General features: G+C 36.8%; 1 protein-coding gene and 1 pseudogene across 1 annotated transcript; one reads left to right on the top strand and one right to left on the bottom strand.

The window, feature by feature from the left end:
- The first annotated feature begins 268 nt into the window (after positions 1-268).
- LOC113309092 (carotenoid 9,10(9',10')-cleavage dioxygenase-like) lies at positions 269-6,704 on the top strand. The gene is made up of 14 exons (XM_026557523.1): positions 269-505; positions 581-651; positions 758-772; positions 1,012-1,123; positions 1,730-1,829; positions 2,006-2,068; positions 2,337-2,447; positions 2,545-2,729; positions 3,344-3,482; positions 3,689-3,806; positions 3,890-3,991; positions 4,380-4,631; positions 5,317-5,428; positions 6,227-6,704. The coding sequence occupies exons 1-14, from the start codon at positions 269-271 to the stop codon at positions 6,254-6,256; spliced, it is 1,647 nt and encodes a 548-aa protein (XP_026413308.1). The 3' UTR covers positions 6,257-6,704.
- A 191-nt stretch (positions 6,705-6,895) lies between these two features.
- LOC113309083 lies at positions 6,896-12,623 on the bottom strand (annotated as a pseudogene).
- Positions 12,624-20,008: the final 7,385 nt, after the last annotated feature.

Here is a 20,008-nt window from a genome sequence, read left to right as displayed (position 1 = left end):
ATCTCCACAAGACCCGGTCTAATAAGACAAGATGGCAGCAGGCGAATCTTTTTCTTTTAGGTGCCCGCAGCACAATGCGAAACTAACAAACGATAAGAAAAGAAAATAAGACCCAGCTGAGTGGGTCCCTCGTCGTTAATTACATACACAAAAAGAGTGTCCGTATATTTGTGGCTAAATAATCAGTGACGTGGTGGTCATTTAGGAGGGGTTTTAATACGCAGAAAAGAGGGAAACTCAGTGAAGATAGTGGTAGTTGTTTTCTTCAATGGCAGAGACGAAAGAGCAGTTGAGTACAAGAAGAAGTATTGATGGAGGAATTTTATTGGTGGATCCTAAGCCAAACAAAGGGATTGCTTCTAAATTCGTCGATGTTGTCGAGAAGTTGATAGTGAAGCTCATGTACGATTCTAAACAGACTCATCACTACTTAACTGGGAATTTCGCTCCAGTACTTGAAGAGACTCCTCCTTGTCAGAATCTCCCTGTCAAAGGATACCTCCCTGTAAGACAAATTCATTTAGTATTACTCTCTTTCTCAGAATTTACAAAACTAAACAACTAATATCTGTGGTTACAGGAATGCTTGAATGGAGAATTTGTTAGGGTCGGTCCTAATCCTAAGTTTATGCCTGTCGCTGGATATCACTGGTATATTAATTGACTTCGTGTTTGTGATTTCGTTTGTTTTGGTTACCTACAATATTTCTATAATTTTAAAACTCACTGCTAATATCCCTTTGGTTATCTGGTGCAGGTTTGATGGAGATGGGTATGTGTTTGTTTCTCTCTTCTTACTGTTTCTTCTCTATTTCATTTGTCCAAATAGCACTTCGGTTTTTACAAACAGTTGATTTCGGCTCCTATGATGAACATTCCAAGATGCCTTTTTTTTGTCGGTCATGATGTTAAACATTAAATTGCGGAAATTGAACGTACGGTTTGATTGTGTTGGTTTACTCTATGTACCTGGTGACACATGATCATATAACTTATACTGAATTCATGCAGAATGGTTCATGGTATGCGTATTAAAGATGGAAAAGCAACATACGTTTCACGCTATGTAAGGACTTCTCGTCTAAAACAGGAAGAGCATTTTAAAGGAGCAAAATTCATGAAGGTATACTAATGTCGAATGATTCTACAACTCCAGTTTTGCTGTTAGATTTTACACACCTGTGATATTTAGCAGGCACCATAGTTTCCTAATTTGGTTTGTACAGCACTACAGCTCCAGTAATTCCATTAGATTTACATGTTTTGCATCAAAGTGCTGTTTGCTAGATGTGGTACTTGGTTCCATTCCATTATATTATTCTAGTTTTTATGTGGTACCCAGCTTAATTCAAAAGTTAAATCGTTAGCTTCTAATTGGTGCACGATATCCGGGAGTAATTCTGCCCAGATCTAGAACAAAATGTCAGAAAATTCAAAATCTTATTCAGAGCAAATCATTGGTGCATAATATGAACTATAATGAAAGACAAATTTAATTCAGAGCAAATCATTGGTGCATAATATGAAATATTATGACAGACCCCATGATTCATTAAACATTTCCATAATTTTGAGTATAACAGATTCCTTCCGTTAATCAATGCTCATTTGTGATTTTTTTTGACGGCACTCTAGTAAGAAACATTGATGGTTGAAAAGTGCATTTTAAACTTGTTGATGCATGTATGCTTTAAATGCCAAGTGACCCTCCTAGCTACGTCATTCGCAGATTGGAGACCTTAAAGGACTGTTTGGTTTATTTATGGTTAACATGCAATTACTTCGAGCAAAATTCAAAGTATTGGATGTTTCATATGGAACTGGAACAGGTGGGTTTCTTATTTCTTAATATGATATTATTTTATTCGTTCTCTGATCACGATTTACCTGAATTAGTTTTGGTTTTTTGGGTGACTCGATAGTTTTAAAATTCATTTTAGGTTGATTAAATGTCACTAAGTTTTAAGTGTTTGGCTGAAGCTGAATTAATTATGCCTTTTGTCAGGTAATACTGCTCTAATATATCACCACGGAAAACTATTGGCCCTCTCAGAAGCAGATAAACCCTGTAAGTGTGCTTATGAACCAACTAGTTGTACTAGATATATGTAAATGCCTCGTCTGTTATGTTTCTCTCTCCTTCCGGATAGATTAGCACCTCGCTTTTTCATGTAAAGAGGACACATCTGTATTTCTCTTCACCAGCGCCAACATTTTTTATTCTGTTATTTGTATTTTTGGGTGGATCTACTGCCAACTTTAAACTTGTTCCTACAGTATTCTCTTAGAGCCATCCACCTCAGTAGTTTAAAAAAATTCTCTCCTTCATCCCATAGATGTGCTTAAAGTTTTGGAAGACGGAGATCTGCAGACGCTTGGGATGCTCGATTACGACAAGAGATTGGCACATTCCTTTACCGCTCACCCAAAGGTCGACCCATTTACTGGTAAGCACATCCCTCAAGTTTGCAGATTGTGGCTCGTACAGAAGCGTAGTTTTTTTTGCTTATCTTTTCTTCTGGCAACTGGTAATGTTGAATACAGGCGAGATGTTTACCTTTGGGTACTCACACGCACCACCTTATTGTACATACCGAGTCATATCTAAGGATGGTTTCATGCATGATCCTGTACCAATCACCATAGCAGATCCTGTCATGATGCATGACTTTGCCATCACAGAAAATTATGCAGTTTTTATGGATCTGCCTTTGTACTTCCGGCCAAAGGTACCAGGTTTTATTGCATTATGCTGTTGTGCTTTTTGTGTCACTGGCAACCCACAATTGTTCCGGTCTGTATGAGATTTATATATTTCGAAACGCACTTGAGGTGACCCTCGTTATGGAAAACACACATTGTCCTTATGCCTCAACTTCCTGGGTGTAAACAATAAACTTGAACAAAGTAAATGCAACCAATAATTTGCATATAAAAACTGCGTCTTACCCTATAAACTAATTACGTCCCAAACCATACACGTAACAGCGTTTAAGTGAACCTAAGTCTGTACATTAGTTTGAGCAATAGCCTCACACAGAAAAATATGACATTTTATTTCCAGTAAATTTATAAAGTAGCAAACTGCAACCTGAAATTCTGGCGGCATAACAAAAAACGCATTAAAAAAACCCAAAAACCGGAGAGGAAAACGATGAACAAGCGGAGACAGAGGATTAAAAAGAAATACAAATATCACAGTTGAAAATGTCAAAGTAATCTCGATGGAAGTTTTCTTAAGACAATATTCCGTTCTTTGTTTGTGATTCTTTATTCATCATATGTATGGTTGCCCCAATGCTTCATCAACTTAAGTCGTCTCTTTTCATGTCTTATATTTCAGGACATGGTGAAGGAAAAGAAGCTAATTTTCACATTTGACGCAACAAAGAAAGCTCGGTTTGGTGTTCTTCCTCGATATGCAACGAATGAGCTTCATATCAGATGGTTCGAACTTCCAAACTGTTTCATATTCCACAATGGTAGGCTATAGCTGCGTTTATTTTTGCATATTATACTATTACGACTTATATTGAGGGTTCACAAGGGATACTAGATTGTTCACTGTGGTATTGTCAGTAAACAATGCTGATACTCTTTTTTTCTTTCACCTACATTTTGACTGTAATTTCTTAACTATTTCCACTGTCTCGGCTTACTATTCTAAGATTTCTTCCTTGTTGACTAGCCAATGCTTGGGAGGAAGGTGATGAAGTAGTTTTGATCACTTGCCGCCTTCAGAATCCAGATTTGGATATGGTCAGTGGAACTGTGAAAGAGAAGCTTGAAAATTTCACTAATGAGCTGTAAGTCGTTTTGGTTTCATAAGTAAATTATATGTGAACCAATTTTGCTGCCTGGAATTCTTTAACTTTATATATTTCGTCAGGTACGAGATGAGATTCAACATGGAAAGTGGTTTAGCTTCCCAGAAGAAACTGTCAGTATCTGCTGTAGATTTTCCACGGGTTAATGAGAGTTACACTGGCAGGTAACTTTCTTCTTTTTACATTTTGCTAATTCTAAACAATTGGAAGTGGACAGTCAGCTTTCCAGAGCGGACCGGCAGTCGTGATTATCCAGAATTTTCATCTTTTCTCCATGAAATGGAATTCTTGCTGCTGATCTATGTGTTATCTTTACTCCCTAGTTTCTGAAACAGAAAAATGAAGATTAAAATCATTTTATCTAGAGCTTAATATAGCGCCATGACTTAAGAAGCATAGGTGGTCTACTGTTTCTCCTTTACCATTCAGAGCTACATTCCTCATTCTTCGCTGTTTTTAAGAACTGTAGGAACTTTATTAACTTTGACAGAGTAATCATGAATGCTAAGAACGATAGTTCTGTTTTTGTAAATGTATCTTCTGCAAATTCAGGAAACAAAGATACGTTTATGGAACTATACTGGACAGCATTGCTAAAGTGACAGGAATTATCAAATTTGATCTCCATGCTGAACCAGATCTTGGGAAAAAAGAACTTGAGGTTGGAGGAAATATCAAAGGGATCTTTGACTTGGGACCTGGAAGATTTGGTTCAGAGGCTATTTTTGTCCCCCGTGAGCCTGGTGTAACTTCTGAAGAAGATGATGGATACTTAATATTCTTTGCACATGATGAGACTACTGGGTAACTCCTCTCTGTTTTTCTCATTATCGAAAACAAAGTTATTATGTATTGGGAACTTATGAGCCACATAAATGTGTCATCGAATAGACATGTTTTGGTCACTCTCTTCCTGACCCTCCCCTACCTCCTCCATTTTGGTCTTGCCTAACATTGTGTTTAGTCTTACTAGTAATGTTCACCTCAATCCTTTTGGAGTGCTCAACGCCTCTTTAGTTTACTGGCATGATGATAGCTCACATGTTAGCATCAGTTTCACAAGAGCATGAGTTATATTATGAGTATTGTGCATAAGTTCAAAAGAGTAGCCAGCTTTCCACATTTGCCAATAGAGTTGATTCCCCAAGATAAGGATAATGAGAGTAGATATGTATTAGTACATTTTGCATTTAGTAATATAAACAATATCAGAAAGTTAAACATACGTAAGATTATCAAGAACGTTGCCTTGTTGGTTCATTGCCAAAGCCTTGGAATTTCCGAGCAAGGATTTTGGTTTTCGGAGAATCAAAAATAAATATGGAGAGATGAAAGATTATGAGCTATAAAGTACTTAAGGATAAGAAACATTGAAGAAGTAAATATCAGGAGAAATTACCCATGTAAATTTCTACTATTATTGACCCTGGTCTTCCTTTATCAGCTAACAATTCCAAATATATAATTGATATTTAAATGGGTGATGCAGAAAATCTGCAGTGAATGTAATTGATGCGAAAACCATGTCAGCTGATCCTGTAGCAGTTGTTGACCTACCTAATCGTGTTCCATATGGATTCCATGCTTTCTTTGTAACAGAGGTAAGTTAAAGTATCTGTCTAAAGAGTCATTAAAGTCTCTGCTGTCCATTCTAAATGTGTTAAGGATATTGAGTTTCTATCTTGTATGAGACATCAGTTGGAAGTTAGACTAGCCCAGGAATTGTTGACTGGAACTGTCGAAAGCAAAATTATGGCAACTTTTCATTTCAATTGTGTTGACATGTTTTAGCCATCTTGACATTTTCAAGATTGCTGCCAACTAGATTTGATTTTGGTGTAGGAAAAACTTTTGACATGTTATCCTGTTAAAGTATGTAACACCTCTCTCTCAGTGCCTACTCGATTGTGTCCCTGCACTGGCCACAGTTGACTCTCGAGGGTTTTAGGAAGACATGGAATAGACCTTGGGCAACATTAGACAGGAGGTCCAACACTCAAGGATCTTGACCACGGCTTTACCTTGACCGATGTGCTGCTAAAATAATGTAGCAGTAAATGGCAATTTCTGTAACTAGTGCGCACAGCTACAACTTAATTATGTCAGGATGGTTGGGTCCGGTTCTTATATTTGGGATGACAAACCAAATAGGTTGTCCTAGAAACCTTGCCGAAACAACCCACGTTTGGATGGTAGTCCCATTGTTGACTCTTCATGGCAGAAGGCAACCAATTTATTTTTCCAATTTATAACTAAAATACTTTAATGGTATGACTCCTACTGTTATGATTATTATCTGGTGCCATTTCAACTCTGGTCTCAGTTATCCTCTCTGTTATGTTTTTACCATCTCTTGAACCCTCTTTTTGTTCTTTTCAACACCTTTGTGTTTGGTACAGGAGCAACTCCGTGAACAAGCAAACATTTGAAGACTGAAGGAACAAGCTGCTAGCTTACGTTGAGCCTGCAACCCTACTATCAATCTATCCTGAAAAGTATGGTCGAATTTAACAGACACCTGATACTAAAAGATGATACCATGCTTTCATGCACGCCAGTAAGTTCTCTAGTCAGTTACTGTTTTTTCACTTTGAAGCATTTGGTCTGAATTTCACAGTGAGGGGTGGGCCTGCCATGAGTACTTATTTGAGCTTCAGTCTCTTCTCAAGAGTGGATTTCAAACTCAATAGTCATGTAAAGTAAATGGAAGGGTCAGCATGACTGGCTATATATATGTGTGTGGTATTTGTTATTAGAAGTTTAATCTTCTAGCGTCTCAGTATATGATTCCTCGCATGTCGACGTGTGAACATCTAATATGTTTGTAGCCCAAGTTATTTGTTGACATGAAAAAACATACATCATAGGTTGTAGATGTGTCTGCTGCATTTGTCTTCAACAGTAGATACCAAGATGTTCTCGTGTAGTCCTGTAATTATTTACCAAGATGTAAAAAATTATATCTAGGTTGTACATGCGTTAGCTATATATTGCAAAACAAGTACCAAATGCATGTTGTAGACAGAGATAGCAGATGCCAAACATCATTACCAACACCACACCACCCAGCAGTAGAAAACTTAATTATTGAGAATACCTAGAACAGGTCCTGTTACAGAATCCAAAGAGCACACTGATGAAATCATCTCTTTAAAAGTACTCCTTCCCTCAGAAGTAACATCTCTTTGCTGAGTAGCTAGCACGGCACTAAAAAGCTGGAATTTCACAATCCCAACAAAGTAAATTAGCAACAGGGTCTCGCATGATCAAAAGAACACCAGACATGCTTTAGTTTCATATATGGTTTTGGCCTAGAATTGGATTTCTACAAGCCACCTGTACATCTCCACCTGTGTAACTGGGATTGTCAAAGTTAATAGCCCAATTTCGGAGTTGTAGTTAAAGCTGGTCTCCTCTAAATCCACGGTACATGTAAGCGGCGGCTGAGATGAGTAGGCCCCAAACAGGCCACAGCCCCGGACTTCGAGGACTACTGTGGCTGCGAGGGACTTGTTTTCACCCAGTAAAATTGGAGTATCTGATGAAACTACACCTTCAGGGAGTTCTGGTAGTTTGTCCAGATCCTTATGAATATTGAATTGCTCCAGAGCCCCGGTGCTATTGAACATGTCAAGCAGACCTACTGGTGCAAAGGATACACCAGTAGCTATTTCCTGCAGCATCATGAGAGATTTATGCTGACATAGCCTTTTGTCCATTCTATCAGATAAATAAAGATTCTAAGCCTAGGAAATTTCAGATGAATGACGAAATGCAAAACAAGACCATATGGTAATGCGTGAAACTTATTTTATTTTATATGTTGAGAAAGCTCTCACCATCAGGGGACAGAAATGGTAAAGCTCATAATCCAGAACTTTAAGAGTCACTGGCAATGAAGCACCCACTGGTAGCCGCATAAGTTCTCCTGCAATACCAAAACAAGTATTTGTGGTTAGAGATGGTTCTTAGCGATCTACTGTGAGAGCAATAAATGAGTGAGTCCTGGGAAGGAAATAAACAAAGGGTATCTTAGCTTCCTTACCTGATTTATGTGCATAAACAACAGTTTCACCATTCCAGTCGGCCCCAGCAACCTGACCAATGAGATCAACATCATCTGCACAGATGGATCCAGAGAGAGTACCAGGTGATACGTCATGGATACGTGTCTTTTTGGTTACCCTGCACCATCCAGCGCCTTGGCAGTTGAACACACCCACCATGCCAGAAAATTTGTTGACGTTCCATACTTTAAGCAAGCTGCAAATGTAATTTAATAAATATCGTCTAAGTCAACAATTATACTCACCGGAACCATTTAGACTACAAAAGACCCAAACCTGGTTCCATCTCTAGCTGGATCAACAAAGAGGCAGTCACGAGTAGGTCTTCCAGGGAGTTTTGCACGTAGAACTGATCCATCTGGAAGAACCAACTTCTTCAAGAGGTTGAAATTGTGGTGGCTTGTCACTATGGGAAACAGTCTCATCAGACATTACTCAGCTTCATACAATTAATGAATTTGTCAAGTTCACAGGAAACAAGCTACACGCCATTACCTGACATAGATTGCACATCCACCAACGGCTCGAGCTGCGCCATGATACTCGGCAGCTGGGTGTAGACTCTGCACAGAAAATTTACCCAGCGTCAAACCTTCCAAATATCAACAGTTAATAACCAATACAAAAAGTAAGATAGCGTACCCAGTTGTTTTCAAGGATATTATAATCAGAATGTGTCCAGAACAAATTCAAAATTTCATAGGGAAAGAAAATTTATATCATAATACCGGTGTTGAAATCTGTTTTTCCCAACTAACATGGAACATATCCCAGTCAGGCTGCATAATTTCACCAAGGAACAGAGTGTTGTAAGCGACTGAAGAAATGTGAATGGTGTGTGACACTGGGTCGTGTGGGTAAAAATCATCTGATGCTCTCACCACCGCAGTCGTTTTAGCACTATATAATCCGTCAGTGTTATGGCACATACAGGCGATGCAACCATTGTCAGCAAAGTTGCGTGAGATGGAGGCTTCAAGTGCCTGGTGGTAGCTCCGAGTGATGCTGACTCTTCCACCATGCCCCGCTCCAAGAGTTTCAATGATGTTTTGAACATCAACCTTGACTCCATCAACTCCACAAGAAGCGAGGTATCCATGGAGTTCATTGTAAAAATTGAAAACCTTCTTTGGGTGTACAAGACGAAGACCATGTACGCCAAGGCTGTCCATAACAATGTCAGGCTGGTTGCCCAGTACACCAGGCGACTGAACTGGATATGCCAATGCTGTGTCCTAGTGCTCCATACCAGCAGCTGCTGGTTTTACCCCACCCCAATAACCGGCCAGAGCATGCCACACATACACAAACCTACATATTTCCACAAGGAGCATGTCATGTACTGTATATGAAAGATATTGTATAAGCTCATCAAGTTCTTGCAATCACGTACCAAGATTATAACTGAAGGCTACTGTAACAGATGTTTGTGTGTGGTGTGTTGTTAATTAACCAAATTCCTAATTAGTGTTATTCATTACACTATATTATTAACATAATGACATTTGGTTGCACTACTCATTCTTCAGTCAACCAATCCTTACTGTCCATTCTTAACCCTCTAATAAGAATACTGTAATGACTCCGCCGGAGTCACACTTATTATGGCAAGTTCTAGGTAAAACGAGCAATGATGTGTGGAGTTCATTTTTCAGCAAAATTAAGTAATATGTGGTAACAAGAAGAAATTGGATATTTTAGTGGACTGAACAAAAGAGGACCTTACAGGAAAGCCACGCGGTGAACATATAGAAACAAGTCTAGAAGGAAACAGAAAAGAATTATTATTAGAGCTGAAACAATCTTGAGGTGACCAACAACACTTACTTGACATTGTGATGTTCTTTGGCTTCAGTCACAACGTGCTGTAGGCCTGGGGCTTGGTCTTTATCCTTGCCACTCTTTTGGAACTTGGTGTTCTCTTTGATTCATGTCAGTCTACTAGCGAATCTGTGAAAGATAAATCAAGAACGTCAACTGCAAGATTTAGTAATACCAAAACTAGAAATTTTTCCACCACAAGTTTGCTGCCTGTTGCAGAAAAATAATACGTGCCACTAGACTTTTAGGCCAAGGATAACAGCAGCAATGACTGCCAAAACATGACGCATCCTATGTTCAGTGCAAGTCCTTTCAACCATTATTTGTTTTTCAAACAGTTAAACACGATACATACATACATACATACATACATACATATATATATATATATATATATACACAGAGAGATAGAGGGAGAGGGAGGGGCTATACTGTGCGCCTTCTTGAACGACGCAGTCCTTTGACTCCTTTATTTCACTACCAATTTGTTGCCATCCATCATCAATAATTAAGAAACGTGGTGGGGTCCCCCCTTTCGACAAGCTGTTTGTACAACAACATGCAGTCAAAGATCTTGCTAGAAGTAATCGAAATTTTGAAAATCTAAAATATGGCACAAGAGCAAGACATGCCCAACTAGATAAGTAAACATTGTTGCTTGCCCTACCTATTTAAACCATCTTCAACGCCCTCTGCTGTAACATCAGTGTAGAAAGCATCCCATGTACACCATCCAAACCAGTCAAGGAAGGATGGCATCTACAGTCAAGTCATTAACAAATAGAAAATCAAAATTCACATTACAAAACGATACATTTAGTTAAAAGAAAAACAAGTACGAACTAGGACACGGCCCAAAAGAAAAAAAAAAAGTATGAACTAGGACATGGCCCCTCCCTGCTGTTGAACAGAAAGATAGCAAACCCAAGAGAGAGGACGGCTTCATAAAATTCTCACCTTTTTCTTCTCTCTATGTCGGAAACTCTGCATATGCTTCTCAACAGCCCTGTTTCACACAAAACAGTACCCGCAGCCTCAGGTGTTAACAAAAATAGTTGCCTTTTGCATTCTCAAAAGGTTTCCGTCGACTATCAGTAAGAGAAGAAATTGAGTTGTGTATTTGTAGGTGTTACTGTTACTTACTTCACAGCCTGGTTGATGACTTCAAATGGATTCGTCCCAGCGTGCATATAGACCATGTAAAGACGTTCGTTAACTTGAACATCATTATCTCCTGCGAACAAAAAGGACCACAATCATTTTGGTTCTTTTCAGAACGCGGCAAATTCTACTATCACCATGTACATAATCTGTTGGTTTATCTTTTATCAGAAATAGAAAGATCAACTAAGTTGCATTAACGTAAACCATCCAGCTCTGCTCCACCCAGTTTTATTTACTAATTGATCTCCCCTTTGCCATCAAGTGATGGGCTGAGCTGGTAGTGATGGTTGATGGTCATATGTAACCCATATGGTGCAACTATCATAAATATTACTCACCACTCTCTAGACAGATCTCAATTTCATTGCTTTGGTTGCCTTGGAGAACAGCTCGAAACTGTCCATCTAGCAAGGGGAGGAAAACAGTGTAGATTGTAGGAGAATTTTCTACTTGTTCGTCGCCACCAGAATCGACAGTGTCTTTTTGGCTCTCTACAAGCATGAATTGGGTCTCCAAGGGAACTTCTTTCCCATGCATTCCCATTCTTTGAGTCATCCACCATAACTTAAATCGGAAGCAGCACATGAATCTTAATCCCCTGCAGTTTTACAATTTTTGCTCACAATTAAAATCAAACAGTATGAGCAAATTGATATTCAGCACATAAATAACATTTCACTTGTTTATAGGAGGAGCTAGTCGTGGGTGGCTTACTCAAGAGCACCCATAGGGAAGACATGGAAGCTTTTGCTATGTGACGCCGTGGCACCAATAAATGCACCAGTAGCAAGCCCAACTCCTGATCCTGGAGTGAGGATAATGTTCTCAGGGACAATTTTCAATATGGTCTTCCCGTGGACCACAAGGTTAGAATTGTTGATGGAAATCTGAGGTGTAATCGTCATCTTCTTCACTTAATTTTACTAGAACAAAATTAAATCGACAAAAAATAATTAGATCTCTGATTATGTGAAACATATGAAGTTTGTTAGAGAAATTGGAAGAGGTGACGAGTTTGACAGGACCGTTTAACTGATCAGAGTAGTCAGAGACTTAAAAAATAAATTGAGCTGATGAGTTTGTCAGTCAGATAGCCCCAAGACAGTCAAAATTTTCGGCCATTAACCACAGAAGCAGAAACGAATCTTAGTTTATTACTGGCTCACCCTGGCGACGTCACGTTCAAATACTGTCAGGTTATTGGAGTCTACTGGCCGGCAAAAACGCCTAACCGCCTCATTAGAGTTAAACTTTAGGAAAAAAAACTAAAGATAAATACAAGAAATGAGAAATATATTTTTCTGCTTAATTACTACTAGTAGTATCTTTCAGATGATGAAAAAAACTCATTTAGTAGTCATTTCCTTCTGGTTTTCATTAGTTTCACTCTCAAACCGTAACATTAGCAATGAAAACCGCCAAAAAAGGCTAGCTCATCTACAAGGACATGATCTTTTATTTATTTTTCAATTTACACATATATAAAAAGTGCAAATATACTTACTCACCAGCTAGCGAGATTGATTGATGAAGAAACCAGCAGCAGCAAACAAACCTAAGAACTACTACTGAACAAATCAAAAGATACTAAAAAGAATGAAAAAAAGAAAGAAATAAAAGATATGAAAGACTCGGTAAATTGCACTCCAAAGAGGAGATGCAAAATTACAGAGCTTTCCGAAACAGTATATATATCGTCTAGGTTTAGAAAGACAAGGCACCGTTCAAGTGGTAGTCTTTCCCCACTCTTTTGTAGAATCTCCTGCGTTAAATGTCGAACAACTCACATCCTTTTCCAATTACTTAACCATTAATTAAAAGCAATCATCACGATTCACGGACGAGAATTATTCCGTGATGATGCTGATGTTTTAGCATGATTTATAAAGGGGTATCAATCCTAATAAGTGCTGATATCATTTCTTCGATCCAACGGTTAGGATCGGTGAGATTTTTTGTCCTATATGAAACGGTATCAGCACTTCGTAGAACTGGTATCCCCATTTATAAATCATGATGTTTTAGTAACAGGTCTACAAAGATGCTAATTAATGTCGATTGTCAAAATCCACTTCAATTCAAGGAGTTTGGATGTAGTCTAGGGACCACTAGTGTAGGGTCAAAAAAACAATTTTTTTTTTTTTATCCCTGTCATATTTATTGTTTTTTCGGTTAATGGAGTTTAGGATCGGGTCCCATGAATGAGTTTCAAAAAGGTTATTCATTTCTCTTTTCTAAATCATACGGTGTTTTTATTATTATTATTATTTTTTTTTGATAAATCTCATAAATTTTATTCATGATAAAATAGAGATTACATAGATTCCAAGTACATCAAGATCAAATTACAATTCAAAGGTAATAATAAAGAGTAATTTGTGAAGAGAAGTAACAAATTACCAACAAGAGTACCAAACAATCCTACGATTGAGAGAATGGTTTTGGGATTATAATCCAACCATTTTGAAAGAATTTTTTTCTTCTTGAAAAAGAGATCTTCTCATAAAAATATAAGAGTAATATGCCCAAAGTCTTGAATCTTGATTTCTATACTTGAACTTCCATCTAAAATCCATGAGAGAGCATAAAGAATCTCCATAAAGGAGAAGACACAAACAAAGAGGGCAACACACCCCCAAAAACACCATAAAAATCTCCTAAAAGCAATGGAGATTGAAACAAAAACTTAAATAAATTTATTCTAGACTACTAACTATCTATGAAAACTAGAAAAATAAAGAAATCTGCTCAGATCTAGCCCAAAATGGACTAGATCTGAGCAACAAGCTTTAATGGAGGAGAAAGATTTTTTTGGTTTTGAGAAGAAGCTAGAGAGGAGAGAGGTTTTTATTTTTTTTTTACGGTGTTTTCAGGGTGTTTAAATTGGTACCATATTTATTTGGAATATATACGACTCTTTCCGTTTGGTGGGTGAATCCTACAAAACTGTATATTTGAAAAGGCAATTTAATATAAAGGACATGATTGATTCGCAAGGAAGCAATCAGGTTTAAATTGATATGGCCCTAGCAATTATTTCAAAATTAGGAGCACCATGGAAGAAACTGAAAAACAAATTATTAGCTCCAATACAGATCTATTTAAAATTCGCACATAAGAGTACCAATCATCCTACGATTGAGAGAATGGTTTTGGGATTATAATCCAACCATTTTGAAAGAATTTTTTTCTTCTTGAAAATGAGATTTTCTCATAAAAATATGAGAGTAATATGCTCAAAGTCTTGAATCTTGATTTCCATACTTGAACTTCCATCTAAAATTCTCATTGAGATCACAAAGAAACTCCATGAGAGAGTATAAAGAATCTCCATAAAGGAGAAGATACAAACAAAGAGGGCAACACACCCCCAAAAACACTATAAAAATCTCCTAAAAGCAATGGAGATTGAAACAAAAACTTAAATAAATTTATCCTAGACTACTAACTATTTATGAAAACTAGAAAAAGTAAAGAAATCTGCTCAGATCTAGCCCAAAATGGACTAGAACTGAGCAACAAGCTTTAATGGAGGGGAAAAAATTTCGGTTTTGAGAAGAAACTAGAGAGGAGAGAGGTTGTTTTTTTTACGATGTTTTCAGGGTGTTTAAATTGGTAGCATATTTATTTGGAATATGTACGACTCTTTCCGTTTGGTGGGTGAATCATACAAAAATGACACTAGAACCAAAGGGTCTAAGAGATAGCAGCACAAAATCCAGTTTAGTTAGTCAGAAGTGTTACAAAACGATGGCAACGTGAAGAGGATATAAAGCCTTAAAAGAGACTTGTCAATCTTCATTTATGATAGAATTAAGATGTAGGAAAGGAAGGTTTATTAGGCCAGCGAAGCGAGGAAGGATTCTATATATGGTGACTTTGTGTCAATGTGGCACATGACTTCTTTTTTTCTTCAATTTAACACAAAATGATTGGATTTGTGTGGTGTTGGTAACCAAATTTTGGTGTCCCATTAGACATTTTCGTAAATAAACAGAAAAGGAAGGACAATAAGGTATTAAACATTTTCGTAAATATAAAAAAGAGGAAGGGCAAATAGGTATTAGAGTCAAATTGTATTATAATTCCTTATATATCATATTTTTTCAGGGGTACAATTGGCAGCAAACTAGAATATCTAAAAATCCGTGCCATAGAATTTTATAAATTTTATCTCGTTGGAAAGATTTTGAAAAGATCTACACAATAAGTGCAAATAACAATATCAAATTTAAAACTTTTACGAAAAATTCGGAGGTGTTTATCATTTTAGGCACAATTTTCAAAAATTGATTTCATAAGCCATTATGCAAACCACCATAAAGGATGCATAACACATTATATAGCCATATTTTGGTTTATGCATCAACTAATTTTCCATTGCAACTAATAGAACGATGTACTCCCTTTGTTTCAGGAAAAGTGATACTTTCACTCTAGGCACAAATTTTCTTTACAGTCCAATTACAACAGTGTTTCCTTTTTTCTTCGGTCGACCCTCCCCACCGTGGAAGCGATCATCTAGTTATGAATGAACTCAAGAAAGGGGTAGGATCCAGTGACATGGTTACAACGTCATTATCATGATATGATCCTTTTTTTTTTACTTAGGTAGGCTTTTGAAGCCATTTTTTCTAAAAAAATCCAGACGACAACGAATTTGAAGCTAATCTTTTAGTGACATATTGTTTTTATAAAGCTCCACATTCCTACCAAAAATGGGAGTATCATGAAATGCGAAACTTCACCATCCACAAATTTTAATTTCAACCGTTAATCTTTGACGGTTGATGTTCAAAATGGTAGACGGTGGTCTTATACATTTCAAAATGCATTTATTTTTGGTTGGAGTGCATAGATTTATAAGAAGAATATGTCACCAAAAGATTAAATCTAAATTTATTTTCGTGTGGATTTTTTTAGAAAAAATGGCCCATAATGTCATTATAACCATGTCATCGGATCAGTCGCCCTCAAGAAATACAAGAAAAAAAATGCTATATAAAGCAAATTCTATGACACATGTGCGAAACACAAGTTGTACTTACATAGACAACTCACACAAGTGTAAACAATAAAACTATGAAACAATAGAAAAATAACAAACTACAATATTACTCAGTCTTAAATCCCCCTCAAGCTGTGTATCGGCTAAATACATAAGTTTGATAGATAAAGACCTAAATAAATAAACGCAAAGACCCTTAGTGTAGAGATCAACAAGCTGATATAAAGATGGCACATAAGTAATATTCAGGAATCCATTAGAGACCAAATCTAAATGGTAATCAATTTCAATGTGCTTAGTATGCACATGAAAAACTGGATTTGAGGCCATGCTAGCTGCACTCTGGTTGATAAAAAAAGGTAGTAGGGATCGTAAGACAAATACCTTGTTCAAGCAACATAGAGGAGATCCATAGAAGCTTAGAATTAGTAACAGCAAGAGACTCGTATTCAGCTTCTGTAGAACTGCGAGAAATGGTAGGTTGTTTCTTTGAAGACCAAAAAACAAATGAAGCACCATAAAAATAACATAACCATTAGTGGATCTACGTGTGTCTGGATACCCAGCCGAGTCAGACTAAGAGTATGCCGTGATTTTGTAAAGATGACTAAATACCCAGCCCATTGCTGGATCTACGTGTGTCTGGATACCATAAAAATAAGATCAAGAGTCAAGACACATCTAACAATGGTGGACTTAACAACATGACTAAAAATCTCTAAATAGTCAACACTATTAGAACAATGCTCGGTTGAACCCACAAGGTTTACTATCTCAAGCTTGTTGTCAATGTTAGTTGATCAAAACTATATCTTGATTTCTATTCTATTAAGTCAAGTCTCGGACTAGGTTACAATTTGGTAGTTGACTATCAGACATCACCCTCAAAAACTGAAGATCGACGAAGACATTTAGAAAACTTCTTTTATCAGGTATGTGAACACTGAACCATTCAATTTTCCTCATTATCTTACCATTCGTTCATTTGAGACTATGTTGTATGACTTCTAGTTAGGCATACCGAGCGAAGTGAGGGAGGAGTATCAATGTGGCACATGACTTTTTTTTTCCAATTTAACACAAAAAGATTGGATTTGTTTGGTGTTGGTAACCAAATTTTGGTGTTCCATTAGACATTTTCGTAAATAAACCGAAAAGGAAGAGTAAGGTATTAGACATTTTCGTAAATAAACCAAAGAGGAAGGCAAATATGTATTAGAGTCAAACTGTATTATAATTCCTTATATATCATATTTTTTCAGGGGTACAATTGGTAAGCAAACTAGAATATAACATATCAAAAAATTCGTGCCATAGAATTTTACAAATTTTATCTCGTTGGAAAGATTTTAAAGAGATATACATAATGAGTATAAATAACAATATCAAATTTAAAGTTTTTACGAAAAATTCAGAGGTGTTTATCATTTTAGGAACAATTTTCAAAAATTGATTTCATAGTCATTATGCAAACCACCACAAAGGATGCATAGCACATTATGTAGCCATATTTTGGTTTAGCATTAACTAATTTTCCGTTGCAACTAATAAAACGATGTACTCCCTCCATCTCAGAATAAGTGATACTTTCACTTCAGGCACAAATTTTCTTTACATTCCAATTACAGCAGTGTTTCCTTTTTCTTTGGTCGGCCTTCCCCATCGTGGCAGCGGTCATCTAGTAGATTTTTAAAGAAGAAATTTCGAGTCAATCTTTCCTTGATACATATCTCGAAACATGATTCAAGCATATATGTTCAAAGATCTTTAACAATATTAGTTTGATATAATTTTTTTGTTCGAGAATTAATTTGTGGATCAATTGAAAATCGCCCATACAATTGATTTTATCATTTGGAATTTTTCAAACATCATAAGAGAGAAATTCATAACTTATGATATTTCTGCTATGAGTAGGTTGGCGAACTAGTTTGAAAATCGAAGGTATATGAGTTTCAGAATACAAGGAAGGTTGGAGAACCAGTTTGCAAACCATATATAGGTTCAGTTAGGGACAGTTCAAGAACCCTGGTGATCTGAATTTTTAATGTTGGTAGAAAAGGCTAGCAGTTGGAAAACCTGGTTCACGAACTGTAGCCATCTGAGTTCTCGAGCCGAGTATGGCTGGCGAAACCGGTTCAAGAACCATAGCACCCTGACTCGTGAACTTGCCTTATGGTTCATGAACCGTTTCAGCAACGTTCCTAGTAAAATTTAGCAGATGCTCAAAGATTTTTTTAAAAAAAATGTTTAACAAAGTTATGACTCTCTTAAACACTTCAAAGATTTCATTGATCACTAAAACACTTATGTATGTGCATCGTGATTAAACTCTTACGTGTTTTAATGAACGTCAATTTGGTTATAGTTCGAAAGGCATATTTTCCAAAACAGAACGGTCATTATACACGGTTCCGTAATCAGACCATATTGTATTTTCAATACTGATTCTCACATGCTTACATGAAACCCTAACTAGGGTTTCATCTAAACGGAGAAAGTGTTTGATTGATTCTCAACTTATCTTAGTTTGAAATCTAAGCTACCCTCAGTCTTGAAAATTTATAAATAGAAATGCTCTTTCAATTGGGAAATCCAATCCCTGGCACTTTGTCTCCTAGTTGTTCGCTAGAATATTCGTCCTCTATTGACCTAGGTTTCCTCTGAGAAACATAATTAGGTCTATGACTGAAAGATTTCATTTGGGAATTCGTCAATCCAGATCCGACTATCTTTACCTTGATAGTTCATGTATCCAGATGTTGCTTTTTTTATGTTATCGATGTTCTCGTAATCGCTTTCAGGCAAGATAGATAAAAATCGCAAAATTCTCTTTGTTTCAGACTTTGTGATTCCTCAATATAGATATCTGAAAACTGTTCTTAAGTGACAAGTTAAATATTGTCCTTGAGAGGTGTTAAAAGATCCAGGATTCTCATCTAAGTGAGTGTAAAAGTTCCAGATTATGAGGTTCTCTAGATTTGTCTACTGCAAACAAATTTCCAAGCCTTGATCTTTGATATAAAAGGAAATCAAATAGGATTATCTGTCAAAGGCAGACTGGTATCAAAAGATTTCACTTAAGATGAAGCAACTCTTAGGCTGTAAAAGACGTCAAGTAAGGAAATCAGTTGTGTACAACCTTGTGAGGTTCAAGAGACGTAAGGAGCGTGACTGTAACTGAATCGCTTGGAGGGTGGATTCGGTCTCAAGTACATTCCAGTCCGACGTCTGATAGCAAGCTAGTGTGTGCAACTGCTTCCTCGTTCACAGAAATTTTGGTGTTCAAATATGGACGAGGTCCCAGGGTTCTTCTGCAGTTGCGGTTTCCTCGTAAACAAAACTTTTGGTGTCTTTTGTTTTTAATTTTCTGCATTATATTGTTTTTCTTTATAATTGGATTTACGCAAGTAGTACATATTCAATCTTAGTATATACGTCCATCTAATTGTGATCGATTACGATACTTGTTTCTTGTAGAATTCGTATAATAGATAACAATTTTATTACTTGGCAGAATTCCGATTGAACTATTTAGATACAACTAGATTGATCTTGGATATTGATTTTTGGGATCATAGAAGTACTCTTCTTAACAATCAGATCACAGACTCCTTTGTTTGTACATACTGATTGAGAAGAGATAGAGAGATAAAGTCCATATAGGTTGTCGAACGAAAAAGTTGGTGGTGCACTTGGTACCCTCTACTTTTCAATTGATACCAAAGCAGGCAAACACCTTTATACCTAACAAATATGTGTTTGTGGCGATCTAAATTTTGGACCAGAATGCAATATCGATTAACGTACCACCATCTTTCGATGTCACAAATTTATGGTGGAAAACAGCTATGCGATCTTTCTTACAAGCTCGTGAGTTCATGAAATGTGTTCTTGTTGTAAGAGGATACAATGCTCCAATGGTTGGAGAAGGAGCAGTTGTTGTTCTAAAAGATATAACTACATTTAGCGATGACGAAATCAGTAACGCTAAACATAATTCTGATGGTTTGAACACTATTATCCATGTCATAATCCAAGATCTTCAACATCACGTATCTACATGCACTGGATCGAGGGATGCTTGGGATATATTAGAAAATGCATTTGAATGAAATACC

The sequence above is a fragment of the Papaver somniferum genome, chromosome 1 (assembly GCF_003573695.1).
Source record: "Papaver somniferum cultivar HN1 chromosome 1, ASM357369v1, whole genome shotgun sequence".
NCBI classification, from domain to species: domain Eukaryota; kingdom Viridiplantae; phylum Streptophyta; class Magnoliopsida; order Ranunculales; family Papaveraceae; genus Papaver; species Papaver somniferum.
Note: the sequence above shows the minus strand (reverse complement) of the source record. Positions and strands in the feature narration are given on the sequence as shown.